The sequence below is a fragment of the Nematolebias whitei genome, chromosome 8, assembly GCF_014905685.2.
Source record: "Nematolebias whitei isolate Nwh7 chromosome 8, NemWhi1, whole genome shotgun sequence".
NCBI lineage: Eukaryota > Metazoa > Chordata > Actinopteri > Cyprinodontiformes > Rivulidae > Nematolebias > Nematolebias whitei.
The window spans coordinates 19,799,382-19,821,423 of record NC_056505.1 but is presented as its reverse complement, the minus strand read 5'-3'; the positions used below and the strand labels follow the sequence as shown (position 1 = coordinate 19,821,423).

Below are 22,042 nucleotides of genomic sequence, written 5' to 3'. Positions count from 1 at the left end.
GGCTAAAAGAAAAAAGGTAACAAAAAAACAGCTAGATTCTAAGGCAAATGTAAAAAAACCTAAAACCAGGAACATGTCTGCATTGGTCCCTGCCAGGAGTCCAACAGATTCTTAAAGCCACTTAGAGAGGTCAAGGTCGAGAGCTTCAAATCTTTTTGTAAGATATTCCAGGAAACAGGAGAGGAGTAGGAGAAGGTCCTCTTGCCTAGTTTAGTCCTCATTGAGGGAACCCTGCAGGTAATAATGTCCTGAGAGCGCACGCTGTAGCTGCACTCACGCAGAGACATGTAGGAGGAGATGTATGAAGGCAGCAGACCAAGAAGTGATTTAAAGATGAAAATATACCAGTGAGAGAGTCTGCGTGAAGTTAATGGTGTCCAGTTAACCAGTGAATACAGGTGCAGTGGTGGGTACGATAATCACAGCCAGTTATGAATCTTAGTGCACCATGATAGACAGCATCCAACATCTGCAGGGTGCTTGTAGGAGCGTTCATGTAAATAATGTCACTGTAATCAATGGAGGGAAGGAAAGTCACAGATAAGCTTATATGTGAAATACTTATTTATACAAATTCATCCTACTTGCACTGTTATATTCTACCATGTTGTTGCTTACAATTTTTCTTTTTTTAAAAAATACTTTATTTATATTTTTTCAGAGTTAAACAACTAAGGAAAACACACACACATAACAAAAAAATAATTAAAATAAAATTAAATTAAATAAAAAAAAAACATGACCAAACAGTTGCAGAACAGTGTCAGCCTGCTGGTGAAAAAGGATAAAAATGTACACATCAGCCTAATATGTGTAATCAAGCACTGTACAGGACAAAGTGGAATGGAACGACCTACAGTTCATTAAACAATCTGTTTAAAATATATATATATTGTATATAAAAAAGAGCATCAATAAAACATGAAAGAAAAAGAAATTATGATAATAACAAAAAAACAAAACAAGTTAAAAACAGATCCAAATGATCAGCATAATCATTTTAAACCAGTCATTTGTATATATGTACTGAACAGACCCCACACCTCATGGAACTTATGATGGTTGTCTGACAAAGAGTATCGAATCTCTTCAAGATAAATACAAGACACCATATCATTAAGCCATTTTTTTTAAACAAGGAGGGGTAGAGGATTTCCATTCCCTCAAAATAACCCATTTTGCAACCACCAAACCAAACATAAGAACCTGCTGAAGAAACATGGGAAGAGTAAGAGAAAATTTAGAGCAACCCAAAATTATCAAATGCTTATCAGGGGTCAGGTGTCTGCCATAAACTTTACTATAAAACTGAAATATCTTGCACCAGAAGTCCATAAGTTTAGGTTAGAAGATGGGGTCAAACTGAAAAGACTGACAAATTGGGAAATTAACTGTTTAGAAGTAGGGGGCTTTTTATAATCTCATAGAAGCTGGGCTGCTCAGGTAGTGTTTCAAAGTGGGGGTGTGCTGTCTGACAAAATTACGAACTTGAAAGAATCTGAAAAAGTGGCTAGGAGGGAGAGCAAATTTTGAATGGAGTTGCGTGAACGAGGCAAAATGATTACTAATGTATAGGTCCTTAATAAGAGCGCTTACAATTTTTCTTAAGTACTTTGTAAATATTATATTTATTTTGTACCCTTATTGGATGCTTTAGTATTTCGTGTTTGTGTTTTTAGCTAGTTGAATTCGTTCTTCTCATCTTGAACATTTCATTGCACTGTTGACCTTGTGTTAACCAGCATATGACAAATAAACAACATAACATGTGAACAGGGCGTTGAAACAATGGCCAACAACACAGATGGTGGTGAAGAATCTTTTATCACAAAAGATATGTTGAACAGAAAAATCCCAGGGACAAAACAGTTCCAAGCATCTCATCTCACATCTTTTGACCTTGTAGGTTTAGGATTGGAGCAGTGGCTTTGCTCTCTTGTCTGCCGAAACCCCCTCTCTTTTTATTATTATTATTTTTTCATTCAATCTTTATTTAGACAGGTAAATCCCATTGCAATAATTAATAATAATAATTATTATTATTATTATTATGCACCAAATTGTCAGCAGAAAAGTTAATTTTTATCAATTTATTACAAACCATGCTTAGAGCCAGAAAATCCCAGAAATTAGACATTTCCAAGTAATAGAAATGTCTAGCTTAAGGTTGTAAAACAATTCCTTTTGAACAATGACAAAACTAAGTCTTTGCTGGAAGGCTGATTAACTTGGAGGGTGCAGCATGACCTAACCTAATAATGTATAACATATAATCCACACATGTCAGTTATGTTTCACTTAACCAAGTCCATCACAGAATCAAAATTTTAAAACAATCGGATCATGAAAAAGAAGTATATTAAATAATTTTGCCACATTTCTGATATAAAACATGATCAGTACAATTACACTGTCAGAAACCTGGGTGTGATATCTGACAGCGTACTGGAAGGAATTAAAATTAACAGAAAAGTGCAATTGTTAATTAAATCCAACTTTATCTAACCTATAGCTAGAGTGAAGCTATATCCATCCATCCATCCATTATCTTTACTCGTTTCTTCCTTTCAGGGTCATGGGGGTCACTGGTGCCCATATCCAGCAGTCATTATCGAGAGGCGGGGGACACCCTGGACAGGTCACAAGTCCATCACAGGGACACATAGAGACAAACGAGACAAGGAAATTGAAGCTAACTCTGTATAAAACCTGTAGAAAGTTATTCATACTTTTGCCATTTCCTCATGTTCTGATTGTTACAAAGAAGTGAGAACACATAACCATAGTCATGACATCACTTAATTTGCTTCCTGTCTAGTTTTGAATTTATTTAAACTTTTATACCCTTTAAAGCTATAGGTGGTCTTACCTGAATGAATTTAACTGCTTTTAACTTCTACTCTGCAAGGAGGATCCAAGATACAGGTTAAAATCTAAAGGAGATCAAGTTTTTTCAGTGGCTGCTCCACATTCATGAAACAGTGCTACATTCACAGCTTAGACTATTGAGACAGACTATTAAATACTTGCTTCAGACATATCATTTTATTTTGGCTTTTGATTCAAACAAAACACTATTTATGTACTTTTACACCTTTATGTATTTTATTGTCTTTTATTCTTATTTTTATTGGATTTTTATATTATATTTGGTTGTATTATCAGTTTTCACTGTAAAGCACATCGGCCAGCCCCAGTTGTTTTAAATGAGATCTTATTGTTCCATATTTTCCCAACAGAGCACTTCGCTCTCAGACTGCAGGTTTACTCGCAGGCCCTAGAGTTTCCAACAGCAGAATGGGAGGAAGATCTTTTAGTTATCAGGCTCCTCTCTTGTGGAACCAACTTATGCTTCCTTAAGCTTAGACTACTAGAGGACAAATTGACCTCATTTCCTTAAATGATTTGTTAAAATTGAATAGTTTTCATTTGATAATATTTCTATCTTAACATTTGATTCTTGACCTGCCATTGTGTTTCTGTTCCTACCAAACCCAGCCGGTCGAAGCAGAGGAGTCCTGAGCCTGGTTCTGCTAAAGTTTTCTTCCTCATGAGGGAGTTTTTCCTTTCCACTGTCGCCTTCGTGCTTGCTCAAGATGAGAGTTCTGTGATGGAGTTAAAACTCAAAGCAGTCAGCTCCTAAATAGCGTTAAATTATCATTTTTGTATATGAATGTTTCTGTTCAGTGTCCTGAGATGACTTCTGTTGTGACTTGGTGCTATAAAAATTAACTGGATTGAATTTAACTAATCAGGTCCCTCTTGTAAATGAGTCCCCGGGGCTCAATGGGATTAACCTGTCTAAATAAAGGTTGAATGAATGAATTGAATATAAATAAAACTGACATTGACATAATGACGACTTGAACAGGTTAATGAGTGTCAGTCTTAACTTCTCAAGGATGAAACGTTTAACCTGAGATTTACTAGGGAAAAAAAGGAGTGCCTATCATTATCACCACACTGTCCAAAACACAGTGGTCATTCAGTAATATTAAGATTTATTTATTCTTTAAGGTTTCTGTTTTCTATATATAACATTGCTAACATCTGGGTTTATGTTTAAAAAAAAAAGCTTTGTAATTAGATTCGAGCATGTGAGGAAAAATATATGTTAACATGCAAAACAGAGTAATAATTTATGACGGAGAAACCCCACACAGCCAATCAGATTGCTGACCGCGCCCCACGCAGCCAATTAGATTGTTGACCACGCCCCCTACACTTCTCCAAGGAAAATATTTGACGTGGCATGAAGTCCGGACGTGACGCAGCTGCTGCACCTCCCTCCAGTTATTCCTCACATCTCAGCAGGTACCGGTGTCTGCTGGTTAACAAAAATGTGGGTGATCGTGTTGTTGGTCAGCCTGTTCCAGTTCAGTTCGGCCTATGATGTGGACCCGGAAAAACTGGAGGGGCTGGCGAGGGCGAAGGTGGAGGTAGGTGAAGCTTTCTTTTCTTCATCGTCCTGCTTCCAGATGACTTCATCACAGGATGGTTTTTATAAAGAGACTTGGGTCAGTTTTCGGTGAGTCTGGTTGAAAATATATGAATGGATGCTCTAATAATAATTTGCGCATGCGTGAATGACAACAGCTGTAGTAAACTAAAGGGATGGGCATTAATGTAAAGTAATCAAGAACATTGATCCCCACAAATAATGATCGCCCGCCAACAGGCGATCATGTTGATGTCTGTGTGCACGTGTTTATGTCTGTTAGCCAAATTTCTCATGACCCAGTGGACAGATTTTATTAAAACTCAGAAAACAATCACTGCATGCCCATTCAATTGAATCACTTTTGCACTCAACCCTCTTCAAGATGGCAGCCACAGTTAAACGACCTTAACAAGCAAAAATAATAAAAATAAAATAAATAATATAGCAAGTTTTACAGATTTTGTAATAAAATTTGGTGTTGTGCTGGGCATTATCTCAACACACTTTTCCAACAACACTTTTGCTTAAAACTTTGACAATTACTGTTTGACCTCGTCTTACTGTTAGCAAAATATTTCCTGAACCACTGAACAGATTTTTTTTTTTTTAAATCACAGGATGCATGTCTACATCTATAACTTAACATTTTGTCACCCTAATTCAAGATGGCCAACCCAGCCAGTCGACACCAGCCAACACATAAATGGCTGTACTGTAACCTCATTTTGCAGCCATGGAGCCTAATTTATTTTCAACACATTGAGAGCTGTGTCACATCTTGAAGATCTCACGATGAGACTGTGCTCAACATCTTTCACAAGGTTTTATCAAATAGACTTTTCTAACTGGTGTTTGGTAGGAGGGTGTGGGGTATGGGTCCTCGGGCTGTGTAAGTTACACTCCTGCACTGTGAGAAACCAAATATATTTACTCCAGAGTGTCACTCTATGAGTCTATGACCAAGTTCAGCAGCTCTGACAAAAGACACCATTTGATGCTGCATTAGTCACACCTTATACCTGGGGCTCACATATCTGGAATAAAGGTCTGACATTCCTCCCAAAGGGCCCAACTGAATCTGTGCTTTGTGCAAAAGGTGTAAGGTAAGCGACACCAGACCCTGGCTGAGAGGTTGCACTGAAGAATGGTTTTATCTAGACTTTACAAAGGAAGAAGCAGGTGCTGCAAACACGGATCACTGTGGAGTTTTGCTTTACAGTTGTTTTTGTAGTAATTTCTCCTGATATCGTTTCCTTGCAGTCTTGTGGTGGATGACAGCTGAACAGACTCAGAGAGGTAAGTCACCCTGCTATCTAGTCTTCTGGGACAAACAAAAGATCCATTGTCAAAGTCAGACTAAAGGCCAAGCCCTGCCTAAAAAAACTGCTCATGTCTAAAAATCATTTTGAAATTTAAACCCGGTGCTTCCCATAATGTACAGTAAATGTTGCTGAAAGCTCAAACTTTAAAACGTTAATGTTTGTTTGCAGGTCAAAGCCTTCGTGGTCCAGGATATTCCTCTTTAGTATCCTTTGATTGGAGTCCGACAATGACTTTACAGTCCTGCTCCTATACAATTCCTTGACCGTCACAACCTCAGCCATAACCTGGTGATGAAGCACATTCCTGGAGCTGACCCTGAGCTTGTCCTCCTGAACCATTACTATGAAGAACTAGATGTAAGTGCTGCGCTCATTCATTATGGGCCGCCCCTGGAGGACGATTATATTTTTGTCTGTATGTCTCTGTGTCTCACAGACTACAGGGAGTTTACGTTCAGAAAGCAATAGTTTAATGTACAGCTACAACTGATTAAGTTTTGGAGGTGATCCAACTCAAGAACTCTGCAGCCAACTGAACTTAAAAACACAAAGATGGCTTCAACTCAGTCAGTTTTACACATAGAGCTAAATTTGATATAGATGAAGCTGAGCACAATATCTCATTATCACATGCATAATATGAGGTGTTACACCGTCATGACAATGTATAATGTTGTTTTCAAGGTTCATTGTCCCAAAACAGCTACAACTCTGTCATTTCTTAACTCAAGTTGATCTTAGTCTAAAAATCTGGCATGAAAGGTCAATGCATTACTTTAAGGAATGCTAGGCCTTTAAATTGTACCTCATTGCTTGTTTCGTTCATGAATATAATAGTGTTGTACTCTAGACTGCATTTTACTGCCATCGAGTTAAAAAAGTCATATCAGCAAATGCAAGTTGATTTCCCAAATTTCAACAATTATATTTTATACTTAAAGTGGTAAATAATAGGTCATGGGTTAAATATTATCTAGAACTAACCTTGTCTTTTTTGCAGTTTGCCGCAATCTGCGACAAAGAATAAAATGGGCATCATTACATATCTTAAAAATTGTGCAACTTCAAACCAAAGTTTCAGTAGAGATCAAAACTGTAAATACACGTCATGTAAAGATTTCCATAAGGCATTGTGGGAATTTGTGTATGACGTTAAATAATCTTAACCTTTCTGTTGGTTATATATAAAACATAAAAATGTATAGAAGGGGCATAGATTTTTAACAAAGCATCTAACATTTCATGTACTGGCCATCCCAGCTTTGTCCTTCTTCTGTTATCTTCTTTGTACCCATCAGTAGAAATGGAGCAAATTAAGGATGATCGGGGTTCACTTTAACACATACCGCTCTGATAAGAACAAGAACATGCTGCTTAAAGTCTCGGTCTCTCTTCACAGCGCATCGCTCTGACGGACATGACCCGCTCTGAAATTAATGAGCTGCTGAGGAAACTGGGTTTCTACAAGAAAGCTCAACCAGATGATGAGGTCCCGGAGGAGTTTCGCTTCTCTCCGGCCAAAGACAGCCCTTTTAAAGACGAGCCCACTTCCAAACCCTCCATTTCAGACGCAGCGAACACCTCCGAGCCCGAGGCAGAAGTCCAACACACTGACCTATAACCTTCAAGGATGGATAAAAATGAAGTTTGACCCACAACCAGCTGACCATTACTGCTGCTGATATTTGCTCGTGGAAAAAGAGGGACATTTCAATCTTCTTCAAAGTCCGTTCATGACTTGAACACATTTTCATTCTACTGTCGCTTTTTGCCACAACCATTTTTAGTGTTTTTCTACTGCAGAGACTTGGTGTCGTATTTTGTTCTTGTTCCTTCATGCGTAGGCTGTCGGTGTCGTCACCATGTTTGAGTTATTTTGTGTGTCTGATTGCTCCTCCTGCTGTGAAACTGAATGAAGCCTCAGGCTAAAAATCTCCTGACTGGCCTGAGGCTGATGTTACTTGTTCTGGTGGGTCAGACAGATGTGCACACAGAAACTCAAATGGGAAACTTGAATAATAAAATTTTAACAAACCACTAACCCCTGCTGTGTTTAATGTTGCAAGATGTTGACAGTGAAGCGTGAATTAGACTAATAATTGACTTACTACTACATTCTGATAGTCATATTAATGGGTGATTTCAATATTCATGTAATGTTGAAAGTGATAGCTTAATAGTCAATTGGTTTTACCCACAACGTCCAAACACCTTGTTCTCATCATCACACTCTTGACCTGGTTCTGACTTATGGCATCAAGATTAATAACTTAGTAATATTTCCTCAAAGTCCTGTTGTGTATGACCATTTTTTAATTACCTTTGAGTTCACATTAAATGACTACAGTCACAGAGTAAATTTCATCTTAGCAGGTGCTCATCAGACAATGCTGTAACCAAATTTAAAGATTCTCTTCCATCGTTTTCCGCTGTGTTACAGAGTAATACATCAGAGAACAGTGACTTAGATCATCTAGTTGATAATTTTTCAACTACTTCGCAAACTTCCCTTGTTAAAGCTGCTCTGCTGAAAAAGAAAGTAATCAGAGATTAGCTCCTTGGTTCAATTCTGAGTTACGTACTTTAAAACAGACATCTAGAAAGAAAATGGCACTCCACTAACGTTGAGGATTCTTACTTATCCTGGAGAGATAGCCTGCTAACATATGAAAAAGCACTCCGTAAAGCTAGAACTTTACATTATTCATCTTTTTCTACCTGGATTATTGAGCATGCATCAGGATATTATTCATCTTTAATTGATGAGAATAAAAATAATCCCAGGTTCCTTTTCAGTACCATAGCTACTCTAATGAAAAATCATATCTCTGTTGATTCATGTATCCCTACAACTATAAGCAGTGATGACTTCATGAGATTCTTTATAAATAAAATTGTTTAAATTAGGGAAAAAAATGCAAATCAACAATCCTAGTATCACCTCTGGTTCAATCAATAATCATCCTCAAACACGTCCATTTCTCAAACTGGTTTAATTCATCATATTCGGCTGTGGTGCACAGAAAACCTGCAATACATGTTTAAGCTCTTATATATACACACAAACACACACTGCTTTGTGGAAGGTCATGTTTTCAGTTGCAAGCAGTTTGAGTAACTTTAAAATAAATTCCCATGTCTACAAAAAAAAAAAGTGTACTCAGAAACAGGTTTAAGAATAATTCAAACAAAAATTTCAAACATCTCAAATGGAACAATTTTTACAAATGAAATAAAATATTCTGTTTTTTCTTGTGGCTACATGATAAATGAACCATTTCTGTTATGATTAATCACACCCAAACTAAAATCTGTTTAACGTACTTGAACTAGCCGTTTAAAAAAAAAAAAGCCTACATCAAAATATTCTTAAAATAATCTACTCGTCTACAAATAAGAGGCCTTCTAGCCTGTGGAAGTGAGGGGCAGTGACTGAATGAATTGTCAATTTGCAGATGCATTATATTTTAAACATGCATCCCAAATCATTTACAGTCCAGAACCAGCTAACATCAAATAAAGACTGCTGGTCAGACGCTGACTCCCTCCTGGGTTAACTGAACGGTTTTATTTTTTTTCTTACAAACAACAGCAACATGTTTTCAGTAGCTCAGTAAGGTTAGATTATCAAGCGCCTGACTACAGTGACAGTGTAAATTCTTAAATAATGAAGGAACAATATTATCCCTGTGCTCCTGCCTCTTTTTGAGTAAACATGAAAAGCAACAACTTAATTAGAATATCTCAAAGAACCAGCGTTCATTTAAAATGGGTTTTAAAAAGAGTACCAGACTAAAAAGCAAATCATGTTTTTTGAGTAAATGTTTCTTCTTTCAGTGGAATTACCAACAAGAAGTGCCAACACTTTTGAAAGACTCCAAAAAAAAAAAAAAAAAAAATCAATATAATTACTTTCAAATGGGCAATATAAACAAAGTTCTCTCTCTCTCTTTTTTTTTTTTTTTTTGGGGGGGGGGGGTAAATGCAGGTAAATGACAACTACTGCATGTTTGGGTCAGTACGAAGCTAAAACAAAACGAAATATAAAAAACATCTAGGTTTTAAGCTGTAGACGTCCTCTTACTGTTGAAGAGGTAGACTTTGTGTCGGAAAAGGTTAAATCCAAACAAACAAAAATGCTACCAACATATATATTCAGCACAAGGACACACAAACAGTCCCCAAGTCTGAGCAACTCTTTGAGCCAGCCTCTCAGGAGGCTTTAGCTGACGAGAGGAAGACGGCGAAGCCACATCCAGTCAGAACAAACACTGTCCGCAGGTCAGAGGTCACAGGGGCGGCCCATTGCCATCTCATATCGGCGCAGGTGGTTAACCAGAGACTGAACGTAGGTGAAAACACATTTAGAGTCTGGTTTATTGCCCATGATCATCATGTCCTCCACTTCCAGCAGAGGCATGCAGTTCACGTGGGTCCTGGGGGAGAAGGTAAACAGGACAGGGTGAACAAACGGTCGTGACACACGATGAGAAAAGAAGATACATTTCCAAATAATCATGTATTCATTGTGATTTTTCATAATCAAGCCTTCGTCAAGTAGTATTTTAGTGGTAACTAAAAATAATAAAGTCAAATACTGTGTCGAAATCTTCTGTGCGGCCTGCGTTTACTTTTTTCATTCCAAGGAGCCATACTGTCTTGTAACCTTTTAAAGTGGCCTTGATCAAGAGTTTTTCTGGCTTTCTGAAGAGCTTTTACCATCTTTCACTGGACTTTGGATTCTTTTTCCACTTGTTTCAGTCCAGTTCCTCACCATTTTCAGAGGAATAAGTTTGTCAAACCAATTCGGTCTGACCTACGAATCATGAAAGCATAAAAAAAAATCCTAAACTCAAAGGAGTGAACCAGTGTTGTCAACAGGTAACAGAAAACTTTAATTAAACTGTTTCCGTAGTTTCTCTAATGTCACAGTTAACATTGTTTAATCGTTTTTTTCAACTTACTGTTTTTTTTCTACTGATGTTTTATGCTGTTCTTTTGTTTCTCGCCGCACTGTCATGTCCGGTTTTGCTTTGATCTGGTGTAAAGCACTTGGTGGCACCCACCATGAAAAGTGCTTCATCATTAAAGTGTGATCTGGTGATTTGATTCTTTTGTTCCTTTCATAATTTTGAAGCATAAAATGCACAATATGTTGTTATGGAAAGGAACAAGGACAGGACAGAACATAGGGATAAAAGCCAAAAAAGTCTAAAATAAGCTTTGAAAGACCGTCAGAAATACGGAAGAATTATTGATTAAGACCATTTGAAAACATTACAAGAACCACTGGCTTCTCTGAAGCAAAATATAACAAATAAATTAAGTTTAAAACATTCACAGTATTGTAGTTTAGGAATAAAAACCTGATGTATATTAATCCTCATCGTGTCTCTTCTGCAGTCTATTTATTTATGAATGTATAAAAACTTTTCAATAAGCTTGCAGCTATGCAGTTAATGACCACATGGTGGCATCATCTCCACACAGCAAACCTTCTGACTCATGAAGTAAATCCAGAGGGCAAACTCTATTGTGAAAAAAAAAATTGTCAGCAGCATGAAAAATGTTTAGTCATTTATGGAGCTACACAGAACAGTCATTCTATACTTAAGCACCTTTAAAAGGCTTTACAAGCTAAGAGCATAAACAGCTGTAATCTCACACTTGATCAGAGGACTGCGGACAACAAATCAGATCCCCTCTCTGCTTTGTTTCTTAACTCGCTCTGTTTGAAACGCTGTGATCCAGCAGCTCCTTTTAAAGCGCTGAGCTGCAGATGGTTCTGGCTCTTTGCCTGGTTAAAGGCAGAGATGCACAAACTTACATATATATAACTATATATAAACCATGTTTGGTGCTCTGGACGTCTGAAGCTTCAGATTAACGTGAAAGAGCAAAAGTTTAAAAGCGGCCACTGAAGGAGTTATCTACGCTACATGTTGGAGATGACATCTTCATTCTCCGTAATTCTGTCAGATCCAATGTGAGGTTCCCTCAGAAACCTTGTTCCCCTGTCTCACCATGGATTTTGTATTAGGTGGGGCGCAACTCTAGGAGTTTTTGGTTTTAACCAGGCCCTTCGTCACCAGACCCCTGTAGAACTCCTGCAGGTACGTGTACACACACTTCCAGTCCGGCTCACGCAGCTTCACCATGTCGTCCACATCCAGCAGCTGAGGACAGTCCACTAGTTTCCTGTGCCCATGATGGAAGGGGAGTGCAGAATGGGGAGAGGAACAAAAGGAAGATCCACAAGCAGAGAAAGAGTGAAGATATGACAGGAAAGACAGAGGACAGAAGAGCAGAGGGAATAGGATAAAAAGTGTGAAGGAAAAAAAAAAGAGCAAGAAGGAGGGAAAGAAAAGTATACACAGTCGTGAGCAGCCAACAACAAAAAAACATCCAGTGAGAGAGAACAGACACAAAAAGAGCAACAAAAACAAGAAACATTACATTCAGTGTTCATAATAATATCCATGAGCTGACATGCTTCATGAACATCACAACACACACAATCTGTGGGGTACACACACAGGACAAAACAAAACGTCAAATGAGCATCAAGTGATGCTGATTCAACCTTTTTGTTCGTTGTTGTTTTCACAGAGGACTAACTTTCAATCACAAAACTATAATTTCAAATACACATCGAGGTAAAAAACAACAATTCCACAATTAAAAGACATAGAAATAAAATCCTGGGGTGACTCAAAGAACACACGTGTGCACAGGATGATGCGTGTTCGGGTGGGTTCGGAGAATCTACAGTGCTTGGGGAAGACAGTGATGATGCAAAACAACAAGTGGACAGTTTGGTGACAGGTCTCAACTACAGTATCTCCATCAGTTTGGAGGCTGTCCTAATCCAAGCGCGTGAAAGCACACACCAAAATAAATAATGCTGTGATGCAAGGAAAAATGAGAAGAGGATATGAAAGGAGAAAGATGGGGCCTAAAATGTTCATAAGGTTTTGTTGCTCTCACTGCTCCGGCTGAGAGCAGACAAAGGCGTTGGATGTGTTGTGTATGTCAGAGAACAGAGGACATTTAAAAAGTTACTAACTTACTGAGTGTTTAATCTACCTGAGGGGCTCTGGGAAAGTTAACACTGAGGAACCTGTTGGGAAGACTTCAGTAGATGTTGGCAGAGAGAACAGGAGCAGGATAGAGAAACATTGGGAATGTTTTAACCAGGGCCTGTGTGTCAAATTTTATTAGAGTTGTATTTTGTGTGTGCGTGAGTTCTCAAAGAGAAGAACAAACATGACAGTGACTTGGTTCTTCTGTTTCTCATCATATTCTTCACACCGTCTCGACCAAATCCAGCTCTAACAGCAGCCGATGAAGATATTCCTTCAGTTACAGCACATGTTTCTGGTAGTGTACTCACTCAGCAGCGCTGAAGGCCACCTCAAAGTTTTGTCTGCGATTGCTGGGGCTCAGGGAGTCGTAGTCAAAAGCTTCAGGAAAGAAACTGTGCACAAGGGCACAAAACGCCATACCATTGCTCCAGCTGGATGAGAAGTTCTGAATGTCCACGTGCTAAGACAAACAGTGACAGAAAAAAAAAAGAACATTACCCAGACCTGGTTCAGCTGCAGCTTCATTGGGTTGTGTTAAAGAAGAGTAAAGGATCACTGTGGCTCACCTCATATGAGCGCGTCTTAGCCCGACACCAGTCGAGCAGCATCTGCTTGATGGAGTTTGCATTCGGTACACCAAAGCTGGTTGAGCGCTGCACCTTGTTTACTTTGGCCACAGCCTGATTTCCAGCGCTAAGAGAAAAGTCAGTTTTGTTTTAATATTTACATGCTTTCACCTGCCCCTCTTCTTTTTTTGGTCACACAGTGCTTCTTTGTTTATCCTTACCCGCCTCCCTCCTTTTCCAGACGATCGACCATGGCTTTGCGAGCCTGCATGGCGGAGGTCTTGGGCAGTGTTTGAGCCCTCATCAGCTCCTTGCGCCTCTCAGCCTGCCGTCGCTCCACAGCGGACAGTCCGCTGCTTCGGGATGACGTGTCATCCTCTCGATCGAACACACTGAGACAAGGACAGGTGGATCAAATTAATTTGTGAAAATTAAAACACAAGAAGTTTTGAGTTATTATCCTCCAGGAGCTCCATGACCCACCTGCCCACTTTTTTGCTTGTGTTAGAGGATGAGGAAGAGGTGTAGCTGTATGATTTTGACTGGACTGTTCCTCCTAAAAACACAGAAAGAGAACCCAGTTATACTTTATTGCTACTGCATGCCACAGTAAAGGCAGAGTAAAGACTCACTGTCTGTTTTCTGCACAAAACTGGTCTCTACAACAGTGCTGCACGTCGATTTGCTCCCATCATCTAAAATACACACAAGCACATGCAAAATTAGTTATTTGCAACAGGACAGCAATCAGTCATCCTTTACTGTTAAAGGATGTTACTGTTTGCAATTTTTAATTTATAAAAGGCCTTAATGTTTTATATTTATTTGTAAAAACTTTAATTGTGGTTGATTGAGTACTTAATATACATTCAAGGGAAGTGTAATGAAGGATAAGGAAGAAACTACCAGACTGTGCAAAGCGGTTCGTCTTGGTGACTTGGCTCAGGGTCGAACCATCTGCTGACTTCTCCACCTTCCTGATCACCACCTCTCCAGCTCCAGGTCCTGCACGACCTTTTTGCACTTGCTTTTCTCTCTGCTGCCGCAGCTCCTGCATCCGAGTCTCGCGCTCCTTTTCTCTCAGGTCTGAGGTGGAAGACATGATACGACAGATGATGTTATTGGAAAAAGTGTAGGGAGGAGGCGGAGGACAAGAGTTCATAAACAAGCTGACAGCACCTCATCTGACTCCTGCAAAGATGGATTCAAGCGGGGATTCCAGATCAGAGAGCAACACATTTCACGAGTCTTTCCACAGTGCTGGTAAATTTCTCACAGCACACAAACAACGAGAGATTTAGCAGCCATGCAAAAGCTGTCAAATAACGTCCTGTGCAAATATCACAGATCAAAGAGAGCAAAAGCACTGCAGAAGACGGTGCCAAATTTAGCAAATACAGATACCTGCACTGGTGCTGTCAGCTTTTACCTAAATTGGTATTTAAGGATTCTGTTGAGTGCTATTCTGAGACACTTTCAGTGACTTTACTGTAAAATTTAGCCTAATTTTACACCACTTAAAGCATATGCTGTGTCACTGAACAAAAGTTTCAGAATCAAATTGTGTCAAAACCACAATCTCAATCCATTTAGTGCCTTTTAAAACCAAGTGACAAACAATAGTGGAACCTTAACACACAGGACTCATGCAAATTGACTAAATCATCCACAACAAGCAGATAATTCAAACTGTAGTAGTCTATCAATAAAACTTTGACAAACTCAGGACAAAAACAATTGTAAACACACTCTGCAGACCACCTGCCCTACCCATTTCCTCTTGAGTACATCCCATCATGGCCTCTGATGGCAGAAGGGATAAAATTAAGTTTTTCAAAATTAAGTTTTAAATATGTATAAAATAATAAAGTTGAAAAAAGTGAGTTTTTATCGCAAAGAAAATGAAAACCTGTGATTAAAAAAAAATAATAAAGCATGAAACAAAACGTTTTAGCGTGCCGTTACCTCTCTTTCTCTTGCGCAGGTCTCTCATGGCTGCACGGATCAACTTCCTCTCCTCAAAATCTTTTGACTCATCAAGCTGCAAAAATTTTTTTTAAATAAAATAAAATAAGCACAATTTAAAAGAAAGTTTTTGCAAAAAGCCAAATCAGCAAGGAGTTCTAAAACAGTTTACCTGTCAGACAAGGCAGCAAATTCTCCTAAACACACACCCTGCATCCTAACTCAAGCTGCTTTTGAATTCAAATCAAAGTTCAAATAGAAATGGAAAGTACCATTTTGTCAAGAAGCTCTTCATCTTCAATCGATGCGAGCTTTTCGGCTGTCAGTTTTCCAGAGCACTCTGCGGGTTTGGTCTGAGTGCTGGAGCCGTTTGGGATGGCTGAGACTTGATGTGCCACCTGCACAGACTGTCCAGCTGAACGCACCGGCTCGGAGGAAACAACGGGCTCGGTCTCCATCTGCATGCAATACATAAACAAACAAAATAGAAGCAAATAAACATGCAGGTAATGCATTCAGAAGATGTGTCTTCACTCATATTACAAAAAAATAAATATATATATTAGCATGCTCCAGTTCTAAGCTGTGTATTTAAAGGTTGAAATTTATAAAACATTTATTGGTGGCTGACATTTTCCACATAATTTTGATTAAACCCACTGCAGCTACAAGGCCCTCTCATCCTATCCCAACTTTATTATGGGGGCCGAGATGGTGTAGAGGCAGGGCAGCCAGCTTGGGACCCGAAAGTCCCAGGTTCGATCCCCAGTCACTGCACATCACGTGGCGTCTCTGGGCAGCACGCCTCATCCCCAAAATGCCCCCCGGACGCTTTCAATAGCTGCCCACTGCACCACCTGGTGGTGGATGGGTTAAATGCAGAGACTAATTTCACCATTGTATGGAAACATACAGTGCTGACATTGTGATGACATTATTATTATTATTATTATTATGCAAATTTGCCAGAGAGTGACAGAAAGCACATGGAAGTGAGAGAAACTCTGCCATGCTACTGTTTGTTTAGTGCAGCGTGTGACTGAGTGTCTTGATACTATCACACTCCTGCCAACCAGCAGTTTATATGACACTATCACTGTTGGACGGGAACAATGCTTTAGTCGGTTTACAGTAAATGTCACGCTTCCTGGTATGTACACCAGACGAGGGAGTAGAGAAAGGTGAAGTATAGTACTAGAAGAAAAAAAAACAATTTATATGTATTAATTTTAAAAAAATTAAACACCAAAAATGGTGTTTGAACTGATGAAGATTGCCTTAACAGACTATTTATAGACATTTTGAAAAGGTTGTTATTGGATCAACATCAGGTACAAAATTATTTTCCCCAAACAGACTATAATGCACATTGTATTGAATCTTAATTTTTCATATGGCACAGAATGATGTGAGAGAACTGGCTGTACCTTTGGCTTCAAAGCTTTTGTTGTAGCAGTAACCAAATTCATGTTCAGATATAGCTCAACCAGCTGGCCCCATCTCTACTCACAGCTGCGTCACCCTCCACCGGGGGCCCCAGACCAGATCTCACCAGGGAGCAAGACACAATACAGCTATAGAACTGTGCAATCAAAGGTGTCTCTGGTCTTGAGGTTTTTCAGGGCACAGAGTTTTGACCCTGTGGGATCGGCTGCACTGAGATGCCCTTGACCGATGAAGAATGTTTTGGGACACAACAAAGCCAAACAAGGGCTCTGAATCAACCAATGAGGGATTAGAAACTCCCAGATAACCCAAGTAATCAAGCTTCAAAGTCCCCTCAGAAGTCAACGTGGGATGAAAAAGCACTATTTTACGTTTTCTGTGGCATCAGGTTAGCAATCCTCTTATCTTTGTAATTAGAACTGCAATGCGGTTTCTTTGGATACAATTCTGCATACCCGATATGAAGAAAATCACTTCTACTGAACAAGCATGGTCAGGTCAAGTCAGACCATTTAATCTCATCTGAGAGCAGTCAGTCACTTTGACCATAGCAGCGGACAGGACGAGCCTGCTGTCTATGCAGAATAAAAAGATGAAGATGAAAACAAGAGGATGCAAATGCTCAATAATGCTAAAAATGTCAAAACTTAAAATGTTTTGTTGTGGAATTTCAAGCAAATGTTGATAAAACAAGTTTGTAGATAAGAACCGCAAGATTCGACAACCTGACAAACAATTCAATACAATTCCAGCTCTGAACAAAACTAAACTGTTCATATTTGGTTTGATTTTCTTTATAGGCTAATTGATGGGGTACAACAAGACAATGACTAGTCAACAAGTACACAGTCAGAACAAAGACAGCACAACAGGGTACGGCACATAAAAGTCAAGGCCAGCTGATCCACAGGGACACTGGAACAAAACACATTTCCATTGTTCAAGTGGTTTATCTGATATAGAACGGGTCATGGTGAGAAGGATTAACAGCAAGGGGTACCGTGCTGCAATTTGAAGAGCTGCTTGTCCTCAGAGACGGAGCTGATAGGGAGCGACGGGTTGCAAAGGTTGGTGAGTGAGAGATCGGTGAAGGCTCTGACTCCTGAGGTGAGCTCATCTCAGAGGATGCAGCCTGGAGGATTGGTATATCGTCCTCAGGTATGTTTGTTTGCAGTATCAAACTGGCTGATGGTTCCAGGGGTGTACGTGGCGCAACATCTTGAAGACTGCAGGCTGAACCATCATGTGAAGCTTCAGGTATAGTCTCTTCATGTGTAATAGTTGAGAATTCATTGGGTAAAGTTTTAGTTTCATCCAGACTTGAACAACTGTCTTTGCTGCTGAATTCATGTAGTTTGGGATCAGCTAGTCCCATCACCTGAAGCAGGGCCTCCACTTGTCTCACCATTCTTGCTTGCTCATTCTTTAGTTTCAGGTTCTCCTCCTGCAGCTTGCCGATAGCCTCAGCCAGAGGAGCCACTTGAGATGATGCCTCCTCCAGACAAGCATCCACTCGCTTTCCAAAGGCCTGCAGATCGCTGTGGATCTCCCTCACAGCACATCGCAACGCTAAATCAAACTTTTTCTCGTTGAACTCCTCTTCATCTTCAGTATCATTTTGGGCAAGCAGATCACCGATCACCTCTTCCAGGCCAGATTCTGCACAAGTACTGTCTGGAGTGCCCAAAGCTTCTATGGGCTGTGAGGCTGGGAGGAAGTCCAGGTTCACCCCAGGCATATTCACACCACACTAATACTTGCTGTTATTTTAGCTTCTGTTGTAAACGAAGAGAATTACAATGTTATGGACTCTACTCTTAAACCTGTAGAACCTATTCCCTCTGTTTCTGACGGTCAGAAACAATGCATGTGCTTTATACCCTCAGCACGCCACCCCTCTTCACAGGCAGACGGCTGAAAGCCAATCAGTAAGCACAGTTTTTCTGGCAACCCCCACTGACTTATTTTCTAGGTGCAGCAGACATGTACATTTATCCCCTGCCCTCCTATTATTCCACTGAGCCAGTCACGCTCTGGGAGGAAGCAAGTGGGGCAACAAATGAGAGAACGTACCCCTCCCACTTCAACTGTCATTTTATTTAGGCCACGTCCTTCACACCTCTGCTGGACAGCAACACTACTTTATAAGTTGCTCCAAACATGCCTTGAAATCAGAATCTGACTTCTACTAGAATCGTTGTAAAGAAGCAGGTCCAGGCTGATCAACTCGGTATTATTTGTTAAACAGTGACTGAAAGTAGATCTCCACTGGCGAGATCAGACCATGAAGGGCAAAATATTTAGAGCCACGACAGATCAGGCTGAGTGCCCGGTGGTGATGAGCCAGGGTTCAGTTCTGAGCAAGGATCTTGGGAGGACACCAGAGCCTTTAAAACCTCTTGTTTAAAACTTATTGGCAATTTGGCACAAGTCCAACTGCTGCTCGCATGGAAAGTTCAAGAGCTGCAGTGTTAAATTAGGAGCGCTGACAGAAGTCTGTGTATGCACATAATCCTGTTTGATGTTCAAGCACGCCTTTAAAAGCGAACTACAGATTTCTAATCATGGTGCCCCTCGCAGCACATGGCCCAGATAAATCTTTGATTTATGTATAAATAATTAAAGTATTGGAAGTGCAAACAGAGGACTAGACAGTGTTTTAGAAACAGGCCAATATAACTAATATTTATATTCCTCTAAAATACATGTACACAACACATCAATCATTTAAAATCAACATAACTGAGGCTCAGTGGAGAAGAATATTTCAAAGGGCAACTGTTGTCTCTGACCTTTACAGGTTGGGAAAGTAGTTCCCTGGAAAAATATAGTCCCAAAGGAAAGTGCAAAATGTGGAAACAGGAAAACTGGGCCATTCCCAGAGGAGGACACTGCTCTAATCTTACACTGCACAAAACACTGGGAGTAATTTACCAACGAAGGGAAAAGACATAAGAAGACAAGGATGTACAAGCAATTTTTTGCATGAATGTAAAATGCACGGCGGATTATTGAAGAAACCGATGTCTTTGGTGAAACTGTCGGTGGGATATGACAATATATATATATATATATATTTTTTTTTTTAATTTTTTTTTTTTTTTATGCATAATGCAGTACCAAATAAAAATACAAAAATATCAGTCAGAAGAGCAAGCTGGAACATCAGATTTGACAGATTCACTGTGACACGTTACCTAGTTACATAACTAACCATGTGTCATGAATCGGCAGCAGGTAAACAACGAGGTTGGTGTGTCAGAGAATTTTTGGTCAAAGGTTATGGATGTTTTTATTATTATGGCTGAGAATCTTATCTCTGCCCATGAACCATATGTTTGGGTTAGCAGAGAGAGGTGGATGAGGCTGCAGCATGCAGCTATGGCAAGCCCTCAAATCCAACTTTTACAATGCTTCCTCACGCAAAAAATGCCGGATTACATTGTAAAATACGGCGTAAATCCACTCAAACCGCCACTTTTTTATGCTGACCTTCTAAACGCTGAAAATTACGGCGTTTATTTTGGGCATCGAACGCCGCCTTTTACGCGTCACGCTGTTATAAACGTCATAATTTTGCCGCAATTTACGTCGTAAAAGACTGTGTTTTTTTAGATTAATGAGATTGGTACAGAGAATACATGAAATCGGCCAAAAAAAAAACAAAACAATCCAAATCTCTTTCCAGCACAGCTGATCTGTGATGAATGACCGGTAGTATGATCTGTAATTAATAAGAAAGTATGGGTAGGGACTTGCAAAATTTAAGAAAACGCCGTCTTTTACGGCGTAAATTGCGGCAAAATTATGACGTTTATAACAGCGTGACGCGTAAAAAGCGGCGTTCAATGCCCAAAATAAATACCGTAATTTTTGGCGTTAAGAAGGAAGGCGTAAAAAGCGGCGTTTTGAGTGGATTTATGCCGTATTTTATGGTGTAATCCGGTGTTTTTTGCGTGAAGAAGTGTTGCAAAAGTGTCTGTTCGTGGATTTGAGGGCTTACCATATGCAGCTGGCTCCCAGGACACCTCCTGAGCTCAGTGAACTCAGCTGAACTGATAAAGTTATAAAAGCAAGTGGAGGGGTCACAGCTCGAGGCAGATTCTAGTGACTGGTCTTTATGTGTGTACATGTATGTATATTTATGTATCCTGTCCAGAAATTTTGAAAAATCTTCTCCTGCCGTTGAGTGTGGCTCTTTCTGAGTAAACAACGTAAGCGAGAATGTATTTCTTCAACACTTTGTCCATCTGTGGGACAATCTGTCATAAACTGCCGGTTACATTTGTGCGTCTGGGTTCACGCAGCAGCCAGAGTGACTGGGAGCTTGGAAGTAATGTGTGAAACTCCAGAAAAGACTGAATGGTACGTCATAATTCTGACATTAAAAATTCAGTTTAACATTATTTAGGTTTTAAGGCAGCAATTAGTGGTGTATGTGGACCGATGCATCTCAGATTTGATTACATGTTTGAAACAAAAATAATTTAAATAATTTTGTCTGTCGTTCATTCAATTTTACCTTTAGCATGAATGACAAGAACCCACTTTGTTTCTGTTAACTTTGATTTAAGAAGCAATGCACTGAAACACCAGTACTGTCAGCATCAACATGTTTAACTGGGATCAAATAAACATTAATTCAATTTGTAAGATGTGAGTGATAAAGTTAGACCACCAAGGACAGACCGGACCACCCAAATGGATCAGTGTTTCTGACAGGAACCCTGCTGGTTGATAAACAATCAACAGCACCAAACAGGAAGAGTTTGGTCAAACTCTGCTTAAGATATCTGCACAGCCGCTGAAGTATAACAAAAATAATTTCAGCACGGTAAAAAGGCCACATCTTCTCCTCTCCCTAAACATTAACTTTCACTAAACCAGGGAAAGTCAGAAATCAGGCGACATCTGGATTTGACCAGGTGACCAGGCTACCTATATACCCTCAGGGTTGATGTTAAGCCGGAGTTGGCTGATGTTTTTTTTTTTTTTTTTTTTTATCTTATTAGTACAGTTATTTAGATTCAGGCTTTGTACGATAAAACAAAACAAATCCAGCAAGTGTAGCGGATTTAACAGCTGACCTGAGAGACAAGAAGACTTGGTGCTTTATCACTGAAGACATTCATGAAAGGTCAACACATTTGTGATGATGTTGTTTTTATGATCTATGAGAATTATATGATGTTGGGATGAAAGCATGTCTGAGTAACT

The 22,042-nt window shown here is 39.5% G+C and overlaps 2 protein-coding genes across 2 annotated transcripts in view; one reads left to right on the top strand and one right to left on the bottom strand.

Annotated features, from left to right (window-relative positions):
- The first annotated feature begins 4,276 nt into the window (after nucleotides 1-4,276).
- On the top strand, nucleotides 4,277-7,420 carry selenom (selenoprotein M). Its single transcript, XM_037680395.1, has 5 exons — nucleotides 4,277-4,439; nucleotides 5,702-5,737; nucleotides 5,932-5,966; nucleotides 6,042-6,120; nucleotides 7,163-7,420. Exons 1-5 carry the CDS (start codon nucleotides 4,341-4,343, stop codon nucleotides 7,382-7,384), a joined length of 471 nt encoding a protein of 156 aa, XP_037536323.1. The 5' UTR covers nucleotides 4,277-4,340; the 3' UTR covers nucleotides 7,385-7,420.
- Nucleotides 7,421-10,045: 2,625 nt separating this feature from the next.
- smtnb (smoothelin b) overlaps nucleotides 10,046-22,042 on the bottom strand; it is a 52,402-nt gene continuing 40,405 nt past the window's right edge. The window contains exons 8-18 of the mRNA XM_037680083.1: nucleotides 18,231-18,524; nucleotides 15,652-15,837; nucleotides 15,380-15,455; nucleotides 15,185-15,217; nucleotides 14,321-14,500; nucleotides 14,047-14,109; nucleotides 13,898-13,970; nucleotides 13,636-13,806; nucleotides 13,415-13,541; nucleotides 13,157-13,308; nucleotides 10,046-10,199 (exon numbers count right to left, since the gene is read on the bottom strand). Coding sequence (XP_037536011.1) covers nucleotides 10,046-10,199; nucleotides 13,157-13,308; nucleotides 13,415-13,541; nucleotides 13,636-13,806; nucleotides 13,898-13,970; nucleotides 14,047-14,109; nucleotides 14,321-14,500; nucleotides 15,185-15,217; nucleotides 15,380-15,455; nucleotides 15,652-15,837; nucleotides 18,231-18,524 — 1,509 coding nt within the window. The remainder of the gene's footprint in view (nucleotides 10,200-13,156; nucleotides 13,309-13,414; nucleotides 13,542-13,635; nucleotides 13,807-13,897; nucleotides 13,971-14,046; nucleotides 14,110-14,320; nucleotides 14,501-15,184; nucleotides 15,218-15,379; nucleotides 15,456-15,651; nucleotides 15,838-18,230; nucleotides 18,525-22,042) is intronic.